Source organism: Phocoena phocoena, chromosome 9, assembly GCF_963924675.1.
Source record: "Phocoena phocoena chromosome 9, mPhoPho1.1, whole genome shotgun sequence".
Lineage (NCBI taxonomy): Eukaryota > Metazoa > Chordata > Mammalia > Artiodactyla > Phocoenidae > Phocoena > Phocoena phocoena.
In genome coordinates, this window is record NC_089227.1 from 46,710,146 (window position 1) to 46,735,732 (window position 25,587).

Sequence of the window (25,587 nt, forward strand, 5' to 3'; positions counted from 1 at the left end):
GCATTTCTAGGAGTAGAATTGCTGGGTCGTAGAGAGCTTCCCTGGTGGTGCAGTGGTTAAGGATCCACCTGCCAATGCAGGGGACATGGGTTCGAGCCCTGGGCCAGGAACATCCCACATGCTGCGGAGCAACTAAGCCCGTGTGCCACAACTACTGAGACTGCGCTCTAGAGCCCGCGAGCCACAACTGCTGAGCCAGTGTGCTGCAACTACTGAAGCCCACATGCCTAGAGCCCGTGCTCCGCAACAAGAGAAGCCACTGCAATGAGAAGCCCGTGCACCGCAACAAAGAGTAGCCCCCACTCGCAGCAACTAGAGAAAGCCCATGCGCAGCAACGAAGACCCAACACAGCCAAAAATAAATAAAATAAATGAAGAAAAAAAAGAATTGCTGGGTCTTGGAAAATGTATATATTTAGCTTTCAGTAGATCTTACCAAACAGTTCTCCGAAGTGGTTGTACCAGTTTACATTCATACCATCAGTGTATGAGAGTTCTAGTTATTCTACTTCTTTGCAAACACTTGCTGTTATCAGTTACTTTCATTTTAGTGATATCTCACACTGTGACTTTAATTTGCATTTTTCTCATTACTTATGGGTTGTACAACTTTTTAAAAACTGTTTATTGACCACTTGAGTATCCTTTTTTTACTATGTGTCTGTTTTCTAGATACAAGGGCTTTGTGGGTTGTATATTTCCAGATGTTTTTACTCTGTGACTTGCACTTTTACTCCACTTCATGGAGTCCTGAGGAACGTAAGTTCTTAATTTTAATGTAGTACAAATTACCAGCATTTTCTTTTATTGGTAGTGCTTTTTTAAAAAAAATTATTTTTATATTTTTGGCTGTGTTGGGTCTTCGTTGCTGCGTGCGGGCTTTCTCTAGTTGCGGCAAGCGGGGGCTACTCTTCGTTGAGGTGCGTGGGCTTGTAGTTGAGTTGGCTTCTCTTGTGGAGCACGGGCTCTAGATCAGGGACAGCAAAGTTCCTCTGTAAAGCGCCAAAGAGTAAATATTTTGGGCTTTGTGGGCCATAGGATCTCTGTCACAACTACTCAACTCTGCTGTTCCTATGGGTGCATGTGGCTATGTTCCAATAAAACTTAATTTGCAAAGACAGCTGGTGGCCAGTGGAACATAGTTTGCTGACCCTTCCACCAGAGTATTAACAGGAGCATACACAAGTTGATGATAAGACTAGGGATTAAGACACTTAGTAGAATGGGTAGGCTGTGGTGATATTTGGATATTTGCAATGAGCTATGAAACAAAGAAGGTTCTCTTCTTTGTGTCTAATATGGTTTGGTTAGCTTCATTGAGAAAGTGACTTTTGAACACAAATTTGAAAGAAGTCTAAGGCAATTGATCATATAGAATAAGGAAGAAGGAGGGGAAGAGACTGTCCCAGGTGAAAGGAATGGCCTTTGCCCAGGTTGGCAGACTGGAGTGTTCTTGGCACATTTGAGGAACAGCAAGGAGGACTCATGAGAATTGAGTGAGGTAGGGGGTCCTGGTAGGAGAGGAACTCAGAGAAGTAATGGATCTGATCAAGGAAGGCCCTGTAGGCCAAGGTTAGGACTTGACTTTGATGTTAAGTGAACTGGGAAACCATTGCAGAGTTTTTTGTTTTTGTTTTTTTTAGCAGGAGATTGTCATGATCTGGTTTATATTTTAACAGCATCATTCTGGCTGTTGGTTGAGAATAAACTATAGAAGGGCAAGAGCAGGAAGAGAGAGAACAGTTAGGAAGCTATTGCAATAATTCAAATGAGGCATCCTGGTGGCTTGGGTGGGAGTGAGATTAGGGATATATTGAAGAGAGAATCAATAGGGTTCTCTGATAGGTTGGACGTGGCCTGTGAAGGAGAGAAGAGGCAAGAAAGATTCTAAACTCTGGCCAGATCAACTGGAAGGGTGGAGTTATCAACTGATAACTTGGAGGACTGAAGGCTTGGGGATGGTGGGGGAAAGAAGAGGAGCTCACTTTTGGATGTGCTAGTTTGATGCCTTTAGATATTTAAGTGAAGATGTCAAATAGGCACTTAGATATCTGAGTGTGGAATTTGGGAGATAGAAATTTGGTAGTTATCAGCAAATAGATAGTGTTTGAAGCCATTTAACTGGATGAGTGAGTTAGAAGAATAAGGAAAGATAGGGGTGTCTATTGAATGCTTACTATGTTGTAGGACTGGAGATACAGCAGTGGCAAGACTAAAAAGTCCTGATCAGATGTTTTAGGGAGAGAGACAGTAAACAAATAGAGCATGACATCATACTATATATTCTCTATCTACAAGGTAAAGCAGGCTAGGTAGAGAGGAGGGATAGAAGCTATCCAAGCAGACCTGGAAGAGTCTGTGCACCAAGATGATGTGATACAGGCTGTGTATTGCAGGAGGAGATGGAGCTAGAGTGTCTGGAGGTGATGGTCACTTGAGAGGTGCTTCGACAGTCTAGGCAGGGGTAATGCAGGCCTGGACTGGACCCCACCAGGGCCATTCCAGAGGGTGAATCCTATATGACTTGGCTCCTGATGGACTGTAGTTAAAAGGAGCTCAAAGGAAAGAAGAGGGACCCAGTAGTAGCTACTGAGTTTGTTCTGTTCCAATGACATGTGGTTTTACATGATCTCTTGAGAGAAGGGATATAGCTGTCATTTTAATCTTGAAGTTTATTGATCACTTACTACTGAACTCACCCTGAGCTAAGTGCTTTATATGTAATTGATTATTTAACCCTCAGAACCTAGGAGGTCTGCACTATTATAATTCTCATTTTTCTTATGAGGAAATGGCCTTGGGGAGGTTAAGTAACTTGTCTGTGGTCCTGGAGTTGCCTGTGGTGGAGCCAAGGTAGTAGCCAGAGGACAGCCAAGCGTTACTCACTGTTCCACACTGCCTCCCTCTGGTGATGGCTGTGCTCTGTGAGGACGGCCTGCCTTTGTAATCTAGATAGGTGTGGATTTATCCTTCGTGGTTTCAGTCTTTTTATCAGACATTAGAGGGATTTAATAATTTTTCATGAAGAAGTAAAGAACAATGCACGAATGAATTAAGATTTTGTTTATATGACCGTACTGGAAAGTAATTATAAGGAAGAATGTACCTGGATTAGAGTTCTCAGTACATGTAGAAATTTGCCTTGGTTACAGAGACGTCCAAGGAATTTGTTGAAATGCACTTGTTGTGAGCTTTACCCAGGAGGCTTTATCTTTTGATGTGAGCAGAATTTTGAGTGGAGGGGGAATTACAGAGTGGTGGGAGGGGAAGGAGAGTTGGCCTTTGTGCAGATTGCGGATAGTAGAGGAGACCCTTGATTGAAATGTGGGTGCTGGGAGCCAGGGCCCCATGTGATGGTGCACCCACCACAGCCCTCTAAGCAGGAGTTTTAATTTGATAGGAGAGGCAATTGGGAGTCCTGCAGGGTTGTTGAGAGGACAGGGACGGGATCCGAATGATGCTTGGAAAAGGTGGGTTTTGTTACATTGGTTGGAGTGGGGCAAAGCCAGAGGCAGACATGTCTGTGATCCTTGTGTAAGCTTCCCATACCGCTGTGAAACAGGCAAATGGATGATCACTCCCATTTTGTGAGTGGAAGAACTGAAAGTCAGGGTTTGAAAGGACTTACCTGCCCTCTGAGCAAGTTGGTACAGGGTGGTTTTCCAACACTTCCATTTTCCCAAGTTTCTTATTTGTTGATGCTGGGAAAGCAAAGCATTATTGTTAGGAATTTTAAGAAAGCGTGTGTGCGTGTGTGTGTGTGTGTGTGTGTGTGTGTATTTAGTGAAACTGTTAATCTGATATATTTAGTGCACCCACCAGTGATTGTCTTTCTCATGATGCTAATTTAACATTAACTATTCCTATTTATGAATATTTCTTCAGTAGTTGTATCTGCAGTAGGCGCCAGTAATAGCCTAACTCAATAGTAGTGGAGGACCTGAATCTTACCTTCGTCTAGTGTAAGTCACAATTGACCTTCTGAACATTCAGAGTATGTTGTATACCAGAATACTTCCTCAAGTTGAAATATAAAATTTTTGTTTGCTTAATGCCGTCACATGTTTTTCTTTTCATTTGACTTATCTTTTTCATTACTCTTGAACAAAATGTCATGAAATGTTTTATATGCAGTTGTAAAGCTTCCATTCTTAGTATGTGAACATAAGCCCCCAGTGTCATTATTGTGGTGGTGGTGGGGGGTGTGTGTGTGTGTCCGCCTGCAATTTTTCATTGACCTTTAGCAACAGGGATTCTCAACTCTCTGGTTCTAGATAAGTGTTAGGAAGTCCATGAATGGCCACAGTTGTTAGTTGTGTTTTGTCTAAATGAACATTTGCCTTTAGCAAGTCTGAAAGGAGTCCTGCCAAAGGGTAGGAACTGCTTTTTGAAGAGGGACAGCTGAACGAGTAGACATATATCTTATTTAATACTTTTCTAGCATTGTTGTTTAAAAACTTCAATTGTAAAATAGTCTTTGTCCTGAGCTACACTGGGAGAGTTGGCTGCCTTGCTCCTTCAGCTCTGTCAGTTGGCCTGGAATCCAAAAGAAACGAGCACAGTATTGATTTTGTATTATAAGCTGCTGTGGCCTCTTGTCCTTTAATCTTAACTATTGAGTGATATTGTGAGTTTGGGTGCTTTAAAGTGGTGTCTCCTGTTAACGTTGTGTGAGAGAGGATTCTCCTATTAGACAGTCATAAGGCCCCAAAGTTTTAGTCTACGAAGGCTCTGAGAAGTCCTGCAGAAAATGTAAATTAACTTTGTCAAACTATTTGAACAGAACCTACCTTTCTTTTGTATGTGGGACGTAAACAGAATCCACAGAACTAATGAAGCGATTTCTAATGTCCTTCTCTAGTTAATTCTTTGACGTGTATGTTGGTGTTTGGAGGGGCCCTTCCTGGGTTCACAGCTGGATTTTGTGCAGGAACACCTGCTGTGATGAAAGTGAATTGGAATGCTCTGGGAAAATGGACAGGCTAGATGACACAAGGAACTATGTGGAAACAACCCGCTTCAGTCATTCTGATTCAAGTTGCAGAAAATGATGAGAGCTAAAAGTACGCAGATAAGTTTTGAAGGTAGACACTCAAATTTAATAATAAATGTAAAAAACTAGAGGAATGCAGGTATTGGAGTAGAAGAGGACAAAACTTTAGCCATAATTTTTGAAAGCTCACTACGAAGAAGGTCATTTATTAATACCTTTTTAAAGACACTTGGAAAATGAAATATTCAAAATGATAACTGAGGGGAAAATGGTTCTGAGAGTCAGAAGGACCAATTTGAGCAAAGTTCTTTGTTAATATTCATTCTGATTTTGATGTTTCACAAAAACAACAGGTTATTTTGGTGAGAGGACGTTATTGCCCGATAGTAGATTTTATTTCATATTTTGGGGGGGACCCACGTATATTTTCTTAAGACACATTCCAATAGAGAATAAGAATATTGAGTAAGAGCAGTGTGAGTTTTGAGAGGAAATAACCTCAACATTGATGAGGACTGCGGTGTGCCCAGGGACCGAGTGTCTTGTATGAGATCCTAGAGACTGTGCAGAAGCTGTTCCAGTTCATTGGGTCAAAAATCTACTATTTACGAAAAGCTAAATACGGATTTGCACGATTGACCATAATGGCTTCAATTTTGAAAGATAGTGGTATCAGAGAGCACTTCCAGTTGGTGGGATAATTTGAGAATCATCTATGCTCACATGGCTAAAATATTGTACTTTTTGCTACTTCATCACCCCATTTTAAAAATAGGGAGCGGGGGTGGGGTGGGGGGGGGGAAGAGGCCTGTTGAGAAGGTGGAGGAATGTCAATTGGAGAGAAAATCACAATAGCCATGTGAAGCCACTCCTTAGTGAATAACCGCCTGAAGGTTAAACGTTCTTTAGAAGACTGTCGGTATGGAGAGGTCGAATCGGGAGACGTCTGCCCCTGGGGTGTGTGTGTGTGTGTGTGTGTGTAAGATGAAGGGAGAAGAGAATTTGTGAATAGGAAAGAAGGTGAAGAAGGTGTGGAGAACAGAAAGCTAACGGTAAATCCTAAAACTTGGAGCACTGGGAAAATTTGACTATTTTAAACTGTACTGCTCACTTAAAAATAGTAAAAGTATACCATTATTCTTTCAGTATAAGAGGAGATAAAAATATAGTTTTTCTAAATTGGAAAATTTGCTATAATCTTGCTGCTAATGACTGATTTCTTCCAACAGTTGCAAGGCTGTTTTTGCTCTGATAGGTTGATAAAGGAAACAAAATCAAGAATGTATTGGAAGTTCTCAGAGAAAATTACAGTTTAGGTATATGTTGGGGGTGGATAGTTAGACATTTTAATTGAAATAAAACAGTTTTATACTAATAAGGGATCACTGTGGGTGTACATTTGTAGTACATTTGCTCTTGAGCATTTAAGTAGGGTTAAATGTATGTTAATGCTTTTGCAAGAAAATTATTTTTGATAACATCCGTCTAAGGAAACTAGCTTAGGAAATTGGTGTTTTAAACAATAGAGATATTATACTTGCATTTAGGGAATGAATTAGGATTCTTTGTACTGCTTTAAAATTTTCAAAGAGTTGGAGTCTTTTGGTGTGTTCCTCTCGAGTGGTAAGGAAAGTTAACAATAATTAACACAACAGACGATTAAAGCAAGCTTACACATCTGCACAGTGACCGCAGTCTGCTGTATACCTCCAAACACCATTTTAACTGACCTACTTTTTTTGTGTGTTTGTTTTGTTTTTTTGTGGTACGCGGGCCTCTCACTGCTGTGGCCTCTCCCGTTGCGGAGCACAGGCTCCGGACGCGCAGGCTCAGCGGCCATGGCTCACGGGCCCAGCCGCTCCACGGCATGTGGGATCTTCCCGGACTGGGGCACGAATCCACGTCCCCTGCATCGGCAGGCGGACTCTCAACCACTGTGCCACCAGGGAAGCCCTGACCTACTTTTGATTTTATGAAAGACTGCTAATGATTTATTCTGTCCAATTGAAAATAACTTTTTTCTGGCAGATAAATTGAAAACATCTCAGTTGGCCTCTCTTGCTGTTTGATTTAGATAGTGCCTGTGATAGAAGATTAATATCGAATGCTAAGTAGCTGCCAGCCTGTAACATTTTTCATTGTTAACCAGCATTCACTATGATGACTTACATAGTGAATTAATCTTGAGAATTTATAGATCCATTAGGCTTTAGAATAGGAAGGATTCTTATCAATAAGGCAGAGCACGAGTTCTCGCTGTAATAACGTCGGGGGGTGTTCATGACAACTGCAGGCTCCCTGGCTCCATCGCAGATCTGCTGAATCAGAGTATTTGGGCATGGGGCTTGGGAATGTGTTTTGAACAAGCTCTCCAAGGGAACGCGTTTCACACTGCAGCTGAACAACGGCTGGTGTCATTTATGGCTTTATTTCATGGATGTGGAAACAGGCACAGAGAGGGGATGGTGACTGGTATCGTAGGAACCACAACTTTGTCTTCCAGCACTACTAGATGGGTGATATTCTGTTCTAGAATGCCACGTGACCTCATATCAGGGTAGTCCCATCCCTCTCTACGTACAGAACTGGAAGAGGTTTAAGTTAGCCCTAATTTCTACATGTACCAACACCATATATGACTTCGAAATAATATTCAGCTCAGCTTGACTGTGTGTGTGTACGCAAGCGCTGTGTCTGCCTGTGTGCTCAGTTTTTGAAAGATACTTATCACCACTGTACCCGCATGTTCAGAATGATAGTAATAATAATACAAAGTTTACAGGGGCTTATAGAGATCTCAATTTAATGAGAAGAGCTGAGTGTGTGAAGTACTTATTCTGTACTTACTCTGTTTTAATGGCACCCATTTTCCCCCTAGAACTTCCTTGAGCAAGTCTGAATTGTAGCCAGAATACTTCTTTCCTCTTCAGACCCTTAACTGTGATTAATAGAAAAAGGCACTTGTCAAAAGGGTTTGAAATGGCAAACCTTGATATTGGCCCATGTGGCAGTAGAGATAGGTCTGTATCCACTTACTCCATTATGCTATTTAACTTCCGAATTCAACAATTTGTCTTGTGCTCCCTGCTTAAAAGACGATGGCTGTATAAGCTGTTGTTAACCATATCAGCAGGGTGAAATATTATTTCCCTTCGAACGAAACCACAACTTTCTTTGAGGATTTAGCACACATTAGAAAAAGCACCCCAGTGAAGCTGCTGAGAAATAAAGGGCACTGTTCAGCAACTCTCCCTTTGCCTCTGAGAGGGATGGATTACTTTCGGGTTTAACTGAAACATCCTTTTTGTGTTTATTGTATTAATGAAATTTTTAGGATCCATGAGAGAGAGATTGTGGTTCAGTGTTTGAAATAATGTATCTTGATGAACCTTTTTTATTTTAATGGGAAACTTGTTTTCCTTGATTTGCAGCTTCAAAGAGTGAATCTTTTGGAAATTAAAGTGCATTAACTTAGTTATTCTGTATGGAAACAAAAGCATAGAAAGTAAAAATTTGCATAAGTGAAGACCTCGATGATTTCAGATTATAGTGTGGTAGAGGTTAAGGAATAAGAGGCCATAGAATTTGTAAAAACAAATTCAGTCTAACCACTTAATGGCATGTGCAAGTAATTTGCCAATTAAATATTTCTAGTATCTGAAAGATCTTCAAAGTGAAGAGTGGTGGTTCTTAATCTTTCTTAATTTCATACTTTCAGAAACATAATGGAAAATTACTTAGTTTTTTTTATCACTTTTCATTCAAAATTTTAATATATGAGCTAAAAGAGGATGATTTTAAGTATTTGAGGAAAATTATTGCAGAAAATTATTGCCTGATTTTTTTTTTGTATCTTTTGTAAATATTTGGTGCCCAGATAACAATCTTCATTATAATTAAGACTTTAGATTTTGGAATTTTACCATTTTAATGGTCACCTGCTATGTTTAGAACATTGTACTGGGCACACTTGGCTACAACCCTCGAGTTATTTTACTCCCATTTAACACATTGAGAGAATGGAGTCAGAGTAAGTAATTTGCCTAATTTCACTCATTAGTAGGAAGCAGATTTGAGGGTTCCAGGTTTTTTTTTTTAAACACAGCTTTATTTAGATATAATGCACCCATTTAAAGTGTATGATGCAGTGTTTTTTCGTCTGTTCACATATTTGTGTAACCATCATCAGTTTTAGAATATTTTCATCACCCCAAGAAACCCCGTACCTTAGCAATCCTCACTCCCCAATCCCATTTTCCCCTAGCCCCTCCAGTCCTAAGCAACCACTAATCTACTTTCTGTCTCTCTGGATTTGTCTATTCTGGACATTTCATATACATGGAATCATACAACATGTGGTCTTTCATGACTAGCTTCTTAGTATAATGTTTTCAAGGCTCATCCATGTTGTAGCATGTAATAGTACTGTATTCCTTTTATTGAGGAGGTCACATTGTTATAGATACACCACATGTTGTTTATCCATCCTTCAGTTAATGGATATTCCGGTTGTTTCCACTTTTTGGCTATTGTGAATAATGCTGCTATGAACATTTGTGTACAAGTTTTTATGTGATCATATGTCTTCACTTCTCTTGGATATATACCTAGGAGTGGAATTGCTGGGTCACGTGGTAACTATGTTTAACTTTTTGAAGAACTACCAAACTCTTCCAAAGTGACTGCGCCATTTTTACATTCCCACAAGCAGTGTATGAGGGTTTCAGATTTCTTCACATCCTCACCAACACTTGCTACTTGTGGGGGTAAAGTGGTATCTCATTGTGATACCTCGTTTGATTTACATTTCCTTAAAGGCTAATGATTGGAACATCTTGTCATGTGCTTATTGGCCATTTTGTCTTTGGAAAAATGTCTGTTCAAATCCTTTGCCCATTTTAGAAATTAGATGAATTGTCTTTTTATTTTTGAGTTGCAAGAGTTCTTTATATATTCTAGAGTTCTTTATCAGATATGTGATTTGCAAAACTTTTCTCTCATTCTGTAGTCTGTCTTTTCACTTTGTCGATGGTATCCTTTGGAGTACAAAAGTTTTCAATTTTGAAGATGTCCAATTTATATATTATTGTCCTTGGTTGCTTGGGTTTTTGGGGTTTTTTTTTTGTTTTTGTGGTACGCGGGCCTCTCACTGTTGTGGCCTCTTCCGTTGCGGAGCACAGGCTCCGGATGCGCAGGCTCAGCAGCCATGGCTCACGGGCCCAGCCGCTCCGCAGCATGTGGGATCTTCCCGGACCGGGGCATGAACCTGTGTCCCCTGCATCGACAGGTGGACTTTCAACCACTGTGCCACCAGGGAAGCCCCTGCTTGTGTTTTTTGATACTATATCTAAGAAACTATTTTCCAATCCAGAGTCGTAAAGATTTATGCCTACGTTTTCCTTTAAAAGCTTCACAGTTTTAGCTCTTATATTTAGATCTTTGCTCCATTTTTAAGTTAGTTTTTGTCTATGGTGTGAGTTTAGGTCCCACCTTACTTCTTTTGCATGGTTGTCCCAGCACCATTTGTTGAAAAGACTAATCTTTCCCTATTGAATTGTCACCCTTGTTGAAAATTAACTGACCATAAATGTAAGGGTTTATTTCTTGACTCTCAGTTCTATTCCATTTGTCTTATATGTCTGTCTTTATGCCAGTACCACACAGTCTTGATTACTGTAGCTTTGAGGTAAATTTGAAATACAACTTTTTTCTTCTTTCTCAAGATTGGTTTGGTTATTCTGGGTCCCTAGAATTTCCATATGAATTTTAACGTCTGCTTGTCAATTTCTGCAAAGACACCAGCTGGAATTTTGATAGGGATTACACTGAATCTGTGTATCATTTTGGGGAGTATTACCATCTTAACAGTATTAAGACCTCCCATCTATGAACATGGAATGTCTTTGCATTTATTTATATCATCTTTAATTTCTTTCAACAGTTTTTAGAGTTTTTAGAGTACAGGTTTTGCATGTATTCTGTTAAATTTTTTCCTAAGTATTTTATTCTTTTTGAGGCTGTTGTAAATTGAATTGCTTTCTTAATTTCATTTTTGGGTTGCTTACTTCTAGTGTATAGAGATAGAGTTGATTTTTGTATATTGATCTTGTATCCTTCAACAGTGCTGGACTTAGTAGTTCTAATGGTTTTTACGTGGATTCCTTAGGACCTTGAATACACAAGATCATGTCATCTATGACCCAGCTTTTAAAAATCACAACTCTTTCCACTACAACCATACTGTGTAGCCTGGGAAACTTATTGGGGGAAATCAGTTGACTTTTTGAGGTTATATTTAGGTAAGAAACGATTACCACTTTGTAATTATCTTTTTATAATCTTAAAAAAAAGTGCAGCAGACTTTCAGGCTAGAAACATTTGTGGAGAAAGCAAAGTCCCCAGAAATAAACCCAAAGGCTCTTTGAGCTTATTTGGTGAAGTCTTGCTTTAAATACTATCAGCATTATTTGGTGATATTATGGGAACTATAGACCTTCCAAACATAGTTTGTTTGGCACATATTGAAATAACAATGATTATACTTTGAGATAAGCACTCTAATTTGTGTTTACTTTCAGGAGGAGTGGCTGAGCTAAGAAAACTATGATTTTAAATATCCAAAATCTATATCTAGTGCTTCATTTATATTTCATTGCTAATTCAGTTTTGCTTCTTTGCCTACATGACCTCAACCTGGGGGTAAGATTTTAAGACCTTGTGCTTTAGACTAGGAGAGACCTTCTAATTTTTTTAAGTTAAGTTAGTAATCTGCCAAGTGATGCTTATTTGAAAGCCATCAGCAGGTGCGTTATGAATTATAGTCGTATTTATTTGTTTATTAATTTGTTTATTTCACGGAACCAAGGGACCAAAAAGCGTAAAACATTTTTCTCTTTCCTCTCCAGGACTGCAAGTTAGGAAGTTAGGTTTGAAAAGCTCAGGGAATGGTAAAGATTTAGTGATAGGATGACCCTAAGATGGACTCCTAGAGTCTTTTATGATAAAGCTCGTGGAATTTTACATGAAAGTGAGAGTACAGAGCAGTTTTGAAAATCACTTTGGTTTTTAGTTTCTGATTTTCCAACTATATGATGGAAGGAGTACTCTTACCTCTCATTGTCTCACCAAGGCATGGAGAAATCTTAAAACAATCAAATGTTAAGTGAGAAAGCTATTTGAGCCTCCTAAAAGGAGAAGAGAATATTAACCCGAGATGATATTACAGTGTCTTCCAAAGTGAGGGGGGAAATTCCAGAACCCATTGTGACTACTGGGCTTAGAGATGTTTGTTTTCATGAATGTACAAGAAAATGTTGAGGCCAAGCATTTCAGAAAATCAGTGCCCCCGAATGATTTCTTGCAGCAGGATGAAGTATTCAGACTTAAGAATCTATAAAATATTTTCAGAGAAAAAATGTGAGATTTCCAGAATGACAAAATTTAATATTTTAATTTCTTAAAAGAGTTGATTAGCCTTGAAAATGACTATAGAAATATTGGTAGTTTTCCTCTTTATCAGTAATAATGCTCATATCATTTGGTTTGTCCAGTTAGAATGACTTGGTAATCTTATGATATTTGAGTATACAAGCCTCTGTTAGGTAAGTTAAGAGAGTGAAAAATAAATTTTGTAGAGATTGTATCAAGTGGTAAAAAACTACAGGTCTTATTTTTCTGCAGAATTCCATGACCAACTGTTCTTCCCGTAGCAACCTTTTCTTCACCACAAATGTAGCATCAAGTCCTTAGGGTTTGAAAATAATATTTGCTGCTGGCAGGTGATGCCAACATCTGTAAGTGCCTAGACCAAGATCTGTCCTGTCTCAGTGGCTTTGGTCCAATATGTTTTGATTGGACCCTTAATTCAGTTCAAAAGAAATGAGCCCTTCTTCGTGCTGTTGCTCTTTACTGAAAAACTCCCTCACAGGTTCATCTGAATAAATCCTCCACAGCCTTTAGGACTCAGATCAAGTTTTACCTTCTCCAGAAAGCTTTTTTTTCTCCCACTGTTGTAAATGCATCCTTCCTTAAACTTGTGTTTCCTTGCCAAGAGGAACTGTTGCCGTTTAGCACTTAATCCAGTATACTGTTTGGATGTGTTGTTTAGTTGTTTCTTGTGGATTAGACTTGGATTCAGCACCGTGTCTTCTCCTGCCCTCCTACTTCCCACAGGACCTAATACAGTGCTCCCAGCTGTGCTGGTTAACTAAGGACTGACGTTCTTACAGTGGCCAGTGTGTTAGAACAGCTGAGAACTGAAAATGGACCTCATTCTCAGGGTTGTGTAGTTTGTAAACTGTCCAACTCCAGGGAGCACTGGTCACATAGGCCATGAAGTGAATGTCAGTCACTGGACTGTACAACTTGCATGTCCCCTTGGGTCTACAAGTGGCCTGCCTGTGTGTACACTTACTGCATGACATTAGGTCTTCTGGAGAATCTTTTCTACCTCCTTCCTTTCATATTTTTTTGTCCGTTTCAGTCAGGAGTTTAAAAACCCTTCTATAAATCTTTAGAACAACGTTTTTCAAAATGAGGTTCTGGACCCTTGAATTAGAAAAACCCAGGAGGCTAATGAAAATGCAGGTTCTTTAGTTCACTTGAATCAGCCTAGGCCTGGGGCTGGAGACATTAATAAGGAAGACTGACAATTCTTTGCACTTCACTAAAATCTTAGGAAATGATTGTTGAAATGGCTTTTCAGTAGGGTGGAAACTGTGGTGCCTCAAAGGGTTAATACCACTGTCCTTAACCTGTTGCACTATTGTAAACCTTTTCTTCCTCATTTAAGTTCAGCCACAACTTAGTGAATAGTTGCCCTATGCCCACCATTGTGCAGGCACAAGGGGAGAAGCAGATGTGAAAAATATGGCCTTTGTTCTGAAGGTGCTAATAATCTATATAGAAAGAAAAGATGTATAATTAATGTGTATACTCACGCAGACCTATCTGCATACCTATACAATACTATATAGAGATATCTTTTTAAAAACACATCAGTAGTTCAGGTCTGTAGGATTGACAGTTTGTAGAGTTGAAACATGTTTTAGAGATCACATATAGCTCTATACTTCAGGGGGACTAAATTTCAATACTTCAGGCAGGCATTTGCATAAGAGAGACGAGCTCTCATGGAATAGTGGAGAAAGCTCTAGACTTAAGGTTCAAAGTTCACAGTTTTGAATTAAAGTCAGAGCTCTGGTAAGCAGTGAATGATAGTTAATTATAGGAAAAATAAGATTGTTGGTTAGAGTCAGTCACATTTTAAATTCATTTACTAAGTTTTGAGTAACCTAAATTTATTATATATATTTATAATTTTATACCATATAAATATTAAAATGGATAATAAATGCCTTGGCTTTATATGCCAATATTGGGTTAATACCTTCTGTTACTTTTCTTTGTATTAATACATGTAATTTGCATATATTTAGCCTAAAACACATTTTTACTACATTAAATTGATTTAAATATCCAGCTGACACACCCTTTTTATAACATGCCTGCTTTTGTAAATGTCTCTCATCTTGCTTACAGTGGTAGCAGGAGATACGGAGGGTCTTTTTGGGTAACTTCCTCGTCGCTGCTGTGGGAGTTCCTGTTGCTCATTGTAATTGTTTGCTGGGGTTGCCATAACAAAGTGCCACAGAGTGGGTGGCTTAAACGACAGAAATGAATTTTCTTACAGTTCTGGAAGCGAGAAGTCCAAGATCAAGGTGTTGGCAGGATTGGTGTCTTTTGAGGCCTCTCTCCTTGCCTTGTAAATGACAGTCTTCTCCTTGTGTCTTCACATGGTCTTCCTCTGTGCCTGTCCGTATCGTAATCTACTTTTCTTATAAGCATGGCAGTCATATGACATTAGGCCACCCCGCCCCCCGCAACGACCTCATTTTAACTTATCTCTTTGAAGAACTTGTCTCCAAAATATAGTCATATTTAAAGTCCTAGGGGCTATGGCTTCAACATACAAACGCAACACAGCACGTAGATCTCATGTCCTGTCACCTCTGAAGTCTTCTATTACAACATACCAAACTTTCATCATGAACTTCCGTCTTTCCAGCTCTATCACTAACTTCATCAAGATTTCCAGTGTTGGACTTTTTGTTCTCCAGAGTCATCATTTCTTTATGACTTTTACTTAACCTTCCATCCACCCATGTCTCCAGTATTGGGTTAACACCTTCTGTTACTTTCTATAGGATGTTGAAGGAGAGGTCAAGAAAAGGAAGGACCTCGTTTTTGACAGCTATCCCATGATTATTGCATTGAAAGGTTATTTTACCAGAATGCTGGGCAGAGAGGAATCTTTATTTCAGCAGCTTGGCAGAAAAATGGCCACCAAGTCATTTTTGTTTGTATATTTCTCTAAAATTTTATTATAGTATATAAACATTTTTTATAGAGTAAAAAATTGTGTTTTTTTTTCTTTTGGTCACATCTTTGTCATTTGAACATCGTTTCTCATTAGATCATTTATTGGTCTTGATTAGAAGATTGATTAGAAGATTGTGGGCCTTCCTTGAATCTATCCTGGGCCTGCTTCATACAGAGGCATAGAAATTTAGAATGGGAAAGGAGCTACAGATTATCTAGGTTAATATCTATTCTATCACATATAGCCACTAGAATAATACCTAGCACATGGTAAGTGCCTAAGAAATTTTAGCTACTATTAGTAGTAGAATTTAAACCCAAGTAATTTGACTTTCAGTTCGGTAATTCCTTCTCAGAGGTTTTAGAGCCAAAAAGAAACTTGCTGAGTCTCCTCCTACTTAGTTCATTTCATTCATCACTCCCCGCTCAGATCCTCAATTCTTGATTCACTTCCGTTTTCTTATGTCCTTTCTCTCTTTTTTTCTCTTTTTTCCTAAAAGTGGAGAAGACAGAATAAATTCAAAGAAATTGAGGGTTATGCTTAAAAACTTCTTATTTTATTGTCCTTATCAGGGCCAGCCTGAGGTCTTCTGCCATCTTTTATAAAATTTATGCCTGGCATAATTCTGATTTTTTACTGCGTTCTTCGTGCAGATACACACCCAATCTTATACTGATGGCAGCAGCACTACTGTTTCTTCATGGCAAGACTTTTAAAATTTCTGGAAACTTTAAAAGCATGGAATAAAAACTTGTGAGTGTAAGGGTAGATGAAAGTAGGAAATTTGGGGGAAACAGTGGAAACACGTGCCAAGGTTTTTGGCACCCTTTAGAGAATTAAAGAATTTACCTTTTCTTTTAAAGGGAAAAAAACAAGGTAGCAGGCACAGTTTGCTCATAAAAGCGAACAGGGTTGGTAGATATATTTAAAGATGTGAAGGCCAGGACAAATTCATTAATATAATTTGTGTCCCTTTACCCTCCAAGCATACACTCATGTTGGGAGGCGGAGAGACTAGTAAATAAAAACGTGAAGCTTTAGAAAAGTAAGGTTTTTCATAATGTTGGTTTCTGTTCTCTGTCAGTCCTCTTACAGTTTTGTGGTAGAGGCTAAAAAGAGGGGAAGAATCAATACTACAGTACATTTGGTAGCCCATCTTAAAATGGGATTATTTGGACCATTTGAGAACTTCTGTCAAGCCAGAGTATGCAGGATAAAGTTAAAGGATGGGGCTGTTGGCCGTTCTTCCCGTTACCTTTAAGTGTGGCCTGACGAACAGTGGAACTTTTTACAGCTTAAATAGAGTCTTAGTGCTGTTGAATATATGCTTCAAGATTTAGATCTAACTGATTTCTAAATCCTCAAAAACATTTTAATAGCTTGTTAAAGAGGACTATATTTAAGACTTGTGTCGTGTTCTATGTGTTTCTGTATGTATATGTGTGTTTCCTGCCACTAAAGATTGAATTATATCCCCTGTGCCTAGAAAATAATATTTGTTGAAACAAAACAGATGATGATATGAGATTTAGCTTATTACTTTGGTTTGCGACTGCCTTTTAGGGCTTTTTGTGTGCGTATGACTTCTTGATTTTTTCCTTTTATTGGATGGCGTTATTAACTTTGACTTCATGAGACTCCCAGTTCTATTTCTGCCATGATTTTATAATCTGTGTTTTTAAAGTTGAGTTACTTTTTATACAAAGAAAGTAGCAATATCCATTTAATAACAGGTTTTATAAGGAAGAACCCAATTTTCTTTGTTTTAATCAACCTTTCTTTTCTCTTTTCAGAGGATGTTAAGCAAGTTTTTGGACAGACCACAATTCATCAACATATTCCATTTAACTGGGATTCAGAATTTGTGCAACTACACTTTGGAAAAGAAAGAAAAAGACACCTGACATATGCGGAATTCACTCAGTTTTTACTGGTGGGTCTAGCCCTTACAAAAAGTTAAAAAGAGTGAAAAAGTAAAACTAGGATCGTGATGCACATTTGCTAACCCTGGCCAAACCATCCTATTTGGAAGTATTTCTTTATTAGTATGTAGAAACTATAGGATTAAATAGACTCTTACAGACTCTGCAGAACCCCTTCCTGCTTAAATGGAATACACATTGAGGACCCGGGAAATCAAGTGATGTGCTGAAAGGTCACATAAATCAGGAGGGACACAATCAGAACCTGAACTCTTGGCTTATGACTGGTTCCGCCACTACTTACCAATATTTTGTTTTCCCTTGGGAAATGGACAGGTGTCATCATCAGCATCTAACCATAGCATCATTTCACCTGAGGCCTTTTTATAGACAAGACACTGGATCTAGTCCTTGACTGCATATTGGAATCACCTGGGGAGCTTTAAAAACTATTGTTGTTTGGGTCCCCCATCTCTAGAGATTAGATTTTGTGTGTGTGTGTGTGTGTGTGTGTGTGTGTGTGTGTGTGTGTGTGATGGAGGGCAGGGAGGGACTGCTTGGGCCTTGGGGTATTTAAAGCTTTTCAGGCACTTCTGTTGTGTTGCCAAGTTAGAGAATCACTGTTCAGAGCACTAGCTGTCCGTATCCGGGGTTCAGCTCTGTGGGAGTTACCTACATCTCTGGGACGCCCCTGGCCCAGTCCCTCCTGACTTCCTCTCTTCACTCCCTGCTTCGTGATAATTTCACTAGGCCACTGATGATACTAACAGAAGGCTAATAACAAAATATGATCACAGTTTAGTTTTCCTCCTGAAGCATAATTTTAAGGCTGTGTTGGTTCGGATATTGTTTAGTCACTTGAGATCAATATCTAGATAATGTGTAGGTCTATGTGATAAACCACTCTTTCTTTCAGATTTTTATGCATTTGTTTTGTTTCTCTAACAATTTTATTTTATTAAATATAATATTTAAAAGGCTTGTTTAAGGGAATTAGTTTGCTGTGTTTAAGTTGTGGGTCTTGAGGAAGAATTTGCCAAGGAAACCATCTTTTTCTTCTTTTTTTTAAAAATTCAAATGTAGTTGATATACAATATTATGTTAGTTTTAGGTGTACTGTGTAGTGGTTTGACATTTGCATACATTCTGACATGTTCACCATGATAAGTCTGGTAACCATCTTTCCCCATACAGAGTTACTACAATATTGACCATATTCCTAATGTTTGTGTATGACATCCTCGTGGCTTCTTTATTTTATTACTGTAGGTTTATAGCTCTTCATCTCCTTTGCCTATTTTGGCCCCGCCCTCCCTGATCTGCCTACCCTAAACACCTTCTCTTCTTTGTTATTAGTAACATCAGCAGTGGGTATCTTGGTGGCCCTGCATCCTTCCTGCGCCTGTGACGTTGCCGGAGTCTTCTGAGGAGTGGTTGGAAGCACAGCTGTGGGGCGGAGGTGGCGGGTACAGGGACACACGTGCACCGTGCCCTGTGCTCGTTCACTCAGCATTTTGTGGTCTCCATTCTTAGGCACAGTGTATGTAATAGGTTGACTTTACTAGGTGCTTCTCTTTTTGACTTTCACTGGTATCGTTATGATATCTAAAATTTGTCACACTTTGTAGTTTGCTTTTATTTTCCCAGTCTTTGAAAACTTAAAAAACAAGATGTCTTAAACATGCCTTTGTATTTATTTTAAAATGTGTTAATGTCTTTGAATTCCCATTTGCAGTTCTATATGAACATAAACCTGCTTAAATAAGTCAGGTGGAGAACGGAACGTGAGTTGTTAGGTTTGTGCTCTTGTTTATACAAGACATCGCGCTGCAGTAGGAGGTGGTATTCATTTTGATGAGGAATAATTACAATAATGCTATTGAGACAGATGCCTCCAATTGACTTTATGGAACACAGCCTAATTAACTTTTAGTCTTAATGGGATGTTAGCAGTGGTAAGGATGATCAGGTTTCCCTTTAAGCAAATATCAATTATGCCGAATTGAGTAAGCTGTAATCCACTCAGCTGCTTCTAGGCCTTCCTCAAGATAGGGACAAGCCAGAGGCAAAGATGAGATGACTCAGGGATTACTGATTAGGTTCCCAGCTGCAGCTTGTGGGGCATTCACTTGTGTTGGACTCCGTTCTATACTGGTGAATACACTCATCCCTCAGTGTCCGGCATGGGACAATTTTGACTTTGTAGCCAGAACGCAAGTGCTAAACTTTTACTAGATTAAAACGGTCTTGGTAGGTAATTAGGGCTTTGCTTTTGTGTCCCACTCCAGGCCCAGAGTTAAAGGAATTAATGGATGTGTCATGATAGACTTGCTATGAATGCCGATGAAATGCCAGTTTTGGTGTCTACCATGGGGTCACTGTCCCACTGCCCCCATTCAGATGCTTCCTTTGCTTTCTTTGAAGTCTTTTCTGAATGAAGGTAGAGCCTCAGACCTCAACTTCAAATACTTTGTTCTTTGGGGCTCTTTTCTGGACGCAGGGACCTTCTTAAGGATGTAAGTAAACGTAATTTCCTATGTTTGGGGCTCTTGCTTTATCAAGCATGTGCCCTCCTTTCTGCTGTGGAGCAGGGCTCAGAAACACAGGCACCAGCTCCCTGGCTGGCGCCAAGGTCGTGAAAGAACTGCCACCATGCATGCCACTTGCCTGTCACCTGAGGAGGAAGAGGAGCAGCCAGCCGTAGGGTCAACTTCACAGTGCCTGTGACCTCAAGGAGCGTGTTGTCGAAAACACCGGTCAATCCCACTGAAGGGCCTGGAAGGTATCAGCCTCACACTCTTGTGTGTTAACCTGTGCTTATGTATGTGCACGTGTTTGTGCCTGGTGAGCAGTGCAATTCTCTGCAACGTCAGTTTTTTTCCCCTTCATTTAAAAAATATTTTATTTTATTTTTAATTAATTATTTATTTGGCTGTGTTGGGTCTTTGTGGCTGCACACAGGATTTTCTCTAGTTGCAGTGAGGGGGGGCTACTTTTCGTCGCAGCGCGTGGGCTCCTCATTGCGGTGGCTTCTCTTGCTGCGGAGCACGGGCTCTAGGCACGCAGGCTTCAGTAGTTGCAGCACGCGGGCTCAGTAGTTGTGGCTTGTGGGCTCTAGAGCGCAGGCTTCAGCAGTTGTGGCGCACGGGCTTAGTTGCTCTGCGGCATGTGGGATCTTCCCGGACCAGGGATTGAACCCGTGTCCCCTGCATTGGCAGGTGGATTCTTACCTACTGCGCCACCATGGAAGTCCTAAAAAACATTTTACTGTACGGAAGCTGGTGTGAGTTTGTTATAAGCCACCACGTGGCTGTGAGGGCTCCACATGTTCACATGTTCGTCTGGGTACTGTCTGAGGTGGTTGGTGCCGGTCATGGGCATCTATTGGATGCTGAGCTGGAATGTTGTTTTCTGTGCTTTGGTTATAAAATTCATAAAGTGGTGAATCAGTTTGATATACTTGGAGCTAAATTTGTCTTGTTTGTACTTTGTATCTAAATGATAGTGTAGAAGCAAGTAGCAGGGACGCAAAGCCTCCCTTCTAGAGTCTTGGTAGGGAAGGATTTCAGAAGGGAGTGGAGCTGCAGTCCTGTTACCCCATCCTTAATACTGTTGCATCCACTGCTGCTATCTTTTTTGTGCCGGGTTCTATCATCTCCACTTAACTGCATGAGTGATGGTGTGTACGTGTGAATGTGAATATAGTTTTATATGTTGCAGTGTATGTGTGTGTATTTTAAAATAGTCTATAAGCCTTTCCAACACATCTGTACTCTCAGCTCTTAGGGCAAAGCTCTAATTTTATGGTTACTAGTTGAAAAATGGATTTTAATACACTGAAAACAGTATATTTAGAAAACAGTTCTGAGAAATTTTCCTATTCTATGCCTGCTGGAACTCCTGTTCATAAATGATATGAACATAGAACTCTCTACCCTCTTTTGAAGTATTTTTGTTATTGTTACTTGCATGAGGCAAGCCACCCAATTCATCTGATGTTTGCTGAGGATGTAGGATTTGTCAAGAGGCCTTGTGCAAAAGGCTCAGAGGTGCAGAGCTAACAACTTTTGAAATACTTATAATGTACAAGTCTGGGCGCGTGTTCCTATGTTTATTCGCCTGACAGCTCAAAAAGCACAACTGCAAACAGATACAAAAGGTATACCCTATGAGGATGCTCTTCTGTAACAAAAGTCCTTAAGGGTTTGTAGCATAAACCCTTATGGCAGGTGTAAACCCGAAACCAACATTCAAAGTGTGGTTAGAGCAGCCGTCCAAAGTACAAAATTAAAGGGCCAGATACTACTATAAGGTCTATTTAACAGACCCATTTTACAGATGAAGAGTCTGAGGCCTTTTACTTTAGAGTCTCTTAGCAGTATCTCATTTGTGATTTCGATTTGCATTTCCCTAATGACTGATGATGTTGAGCATCTTTTCATGTGCTTGTTGCCACTTTACGTTTTCTCTGGAGATGTGTCTGTTCAAATCCATTACCTTTTTCTTATTGGATGGGAGTCATAGGCAGTTGTGAGCACAGAGTGAAAGAAAGGCCTCTTAAGTTTTTCTGCCAAATTATTCTGTGGAGTCGGTACTGAGAGTCACTCTCAAAAAAAGAAGTCATAATAGCAACAACCTTTATAATTTACAAAGTGGTTTTAAATATCCTGTTTCTGATGCTAGCATCCCCCAATACCCTGAGAGGTAATTATAGTTATTTCCTATTATATACAAAAGAATAAACAGACTCTAGGGTAGAATTTTGCATTTACAGGTAATTTTATGGGGAAATGCTCATGGTTTTCAATGGGGTCCCAAAGGAGTACCCCAAAAGAGTACAGACCCGCTGTTCTAGAGCTTAACTTCTTCCATAAGATCACAGACGTGAGGGATTAAAAAATATGATGCCATTACCACTATACTCCACTATGTTGTCTCCAGGGCCATGGCTATGAAGTTAGTTTCTCTTCCTGGAAAGGGCCATGTTTCTGAATGGGGATGTACAGTCATGCATTGCTGGACATTTAGCATTCCTGATCCCGGCCATTAATTGCCAGATATGATTATAAAAAAGCCATAGCAATGGGGCTTCCCTGGTGGCGCAGTGGTTGAGAGTCCACCTGCCGATGCACGGGACATGGGTTCGTGCCCCGGTCCGGGAAGATCCCACATGCCGCGGAGCGGCTGGGCCCGTGAGCCATGGCCGCTGAGCCTGTGCGTCCGGAGCCTGTGCTCCGCAATGGGAGAGGCCACAACAGTGAGAGGCCCGCGTACCGCAAAAAAAAAAAAAAAGCCATAGTAGGGGTACGTGTTATGGTTGTTTCCAGTTTTATTTTATTTTATTTTATTTTTTGGCCACACCGCACGGCTTGCAGGATGTTAGTTCCCCGACCGGGGATCCAAGCGTGGAGTCCTAGCCACTGGACCGCCAGGGAATTCCCCTCCAGTTACTTCTTGATAATGGTTTATAATCATGGGTATATATTTCACATATAATTATTACAGTTTAAAAATCATCTACACATAGGAGTTTCTAACGGCTCTGGTCTCAGGATAGAAAAGTCTCAGATTACTACCCAATGCGATATGCCTGTTAACTAGGAAACTGTTGCTGTTAACTACCTCTCCTGTAGCATTTTCCAGCTTAGAAAGTGCTTTGGCTTGTGTTGGTCTTTACAGTTGCCTTAGGTGTTAAGCATTTGCTATTGTTTCTGTATGAAAGATGAGCACGTAGAAGCTTGGAGGAGTTTTTTTGTTCAAGATGAGACAGGTGGAATAGAAGTTGGTTTTAATTTTCCTAAATCTGTAGCAGTGTTTTCAAATTTTGCATAAAATGTTTCTGAAGTGATTTTAAAAGGCGGTGCCCTGGGCCTCTGTCCCCACCAAGGGTCTGATTCAGTAGGTCTGGATAGGGCCTAAGAAATAGCCTTTCAAACAGGCGTCCTGAACTGTGATGTTCCAAATAGTCCGAGGGCCACACGTTGAGAAACATTGGTCTAGATGATAAAACCCTGACTGTTTAAAAGCACAGAATCTGGTGTTCAGGTCTCATCCTAAGGCTGATGGGGAGCTAGGAGAGGCAAACATGATCAGATTGGTGTTTCAGAAGGACTGCTCTGGCTGTTGTGTGGACAGTCAAATGGAGAGGGATCTGACTGGGAGAGGGAGACCATCTGGCCATTCTCCAATCCAAGAGAGAAATGATTATGGCTTGGGTTGGATGGTGATGGTGATGAGCTAAAGAAAATGGGTTCAAGAAAAGTTCAAGACATGGGCCTGACCAGACTTGGTGATCTGTTAGGATGGGGACAGTAAAGGATATGCAGAACTCATGGTTCACTCCTGGATTTTAGGCTTGGGCAAGTGGGAGGATGGTGGTGATTTACCAAAACTGGAAGCACAGGGGGATGGGATGGAGGACATGTTGGTGAAGGCCTGTGAGGAGTGCTTTGCATGTAATCACCACTAATCATTTCATGGAGCCAGGAAATTTCTTTTTTCAGAGCCCTTCCTCCTATTACTGTAGGAAGAAGAGTCATGCACAAATCAGCAGTGCTCTAAATTGGTGGCGAGGCCAGATTTTGAAGGTGGGATTCCATTAGTTAGCCAAGAAATGAGATAGCTGGCTTGGGAGGGAGTGGGGCTAAAAATCCTCTCTAATATCTTCTCATCAAATAGAGTTTAAGGGGCTTCTCTGGTGGCACAGTGGTTGAGAGTCCACCTGCCGACGCAGGGGATACGGGTTCGTGCCCTGGTCCGGGAAGATCCCACGTGCCGCGGAGCGGCTGGGCCCGTGAGCCATGGCCGCTGAGCCTGCGCATCCGGAGCCTGTGCTCCACAACGGGAGAGGCCACAACAGTGAGAGGCCCGTGTAAAGCAAACAAAAAAAAAAAAAAAAAAAAAGAGTTTAAGAATGAAGTTGTCTGATCCAACAGAAAGTCCTCATCACAAGGGTGTGAGTGTTTTACCATAACTTTATTCAGGTCCTCCTTTTGTCAGGAGATGGATGATGAGACCCAGAGAGGTGAATCGTAGTTGGTAGAGCTAGGAGTAGAACCTGGGACTCAGAGCTGTGTCTGGTGTCCCGACCAGCCATTCATATTTGTTAGGACCCTTGTCATCAGGTCACGTGAGCCCCAAGCTAGCCCTGTTGGATGCCAAAGCATATGCATGCAAATAAGGCAACTGAACAGTTTTGGTTCTTTTCATTAAATCAAACCAACCAGTATTTTGGCTTATGGGTCAACAATGGCATACAGACCAACCCAAGTCTTTTGTGTGAAATGGACATTTTGGTTTTCAGGTTCTGTGCCCTAGAGAGCAGAGTTCTGTAAGTCAGCAGCCCCAGGTGCTGGTGGTGTCCCACCACCAGCGTGTCCCTCTGAAGGCCAGAGATTTGCTGCTCCTAGTAGTGAGCTGTTCTGAGTCACAGGGTTGCGACTATGTATGTCAGAGTATCCTGGTTTAAGGCAAAACTTTCAGCACAAAAGGCTGTGTTGTTAAAAAAGGAATTGTTCCCCCTGCCAGCCCAACATCACCACAAAACAAAAGGAAACATAACCTTCAACCATGGCAACATCAAATTCTCAAGCTTTGGAATTGAAAGAGCATTTCAGGTGTTAACAAAAAACAATCCTTTGTAGTAGAACTTGCTGAAGCCACAATTGTTTAAACAGGTCAGTGGACCACTAACAAAGTCCTTACTTAGGATTGAGTAACCCAAGCCATTTGTGCCGCCCCCCCGGGTACCCCAACTTGCCATCTGTGTTAGTTAAAATATCTAGACCCTGGATCTTTAGTAGCCAGAGACCATGATTATATTTGCATTCTTAACATGGGTGTGATTTTTATGTTGATTTTAAGTTGGACCAGATGGGGTCTGTGATACAGCTTTGGTACTGCTTCATAAATACAGTACCACTTGATGTTCCAAAATGAAATAATGAGTAAAGGCAGCTAATGTTGTTTTGCCCTCAGCTTCTCCAAGAGATGAGATTGTGTTCTGTGTCCAAATGGAAACCACTGCTAGTTTGGCGCCGAGTGACCAGAGATGGGGGAATAGCCTGGTCACTTGGAGAATTAGACACAGGATTCATTTCATTCGCACTGCACTTTCTGCTCTCTCGGCAAAGGAAATCAGAATTCATTGTGCTTTTGTGTCCGTGGTGTTCATCAGCTAGCTGTTTTGTTGAGTAGCCTGTTGTGCAGGCTTTTACAGTAACATCCCGGTGAAAATGAACACACCATATAGCTGTTACCCACTGTGAAGTTTAACGTTGAATCAGAAGAGC

General features: G+C 40.5%; 1 protein-coding gene across 1 annotated transcript in view; it reads left to right on the plus strand.

The window, feature by feature from the left end:
* SLC25A13 (solute carrier family 25 member 13) overlaps positions 1-25,587 on the plus strand; it is a 170,078-nt gene that overhangs the window by 62,571 nt on the left and 81,920 nt on the right. The window contains exon 4 of the mRNA XM_065883726.1: positions 17,168-17,307. Within this exon, the coding sequence (XP_065739798.1) occupies positions 17,168-17,307 (140 nt within the window). The remainder of the gene's footprint in view (positions 1-17,167; positions 17,308-25,587) is intronic.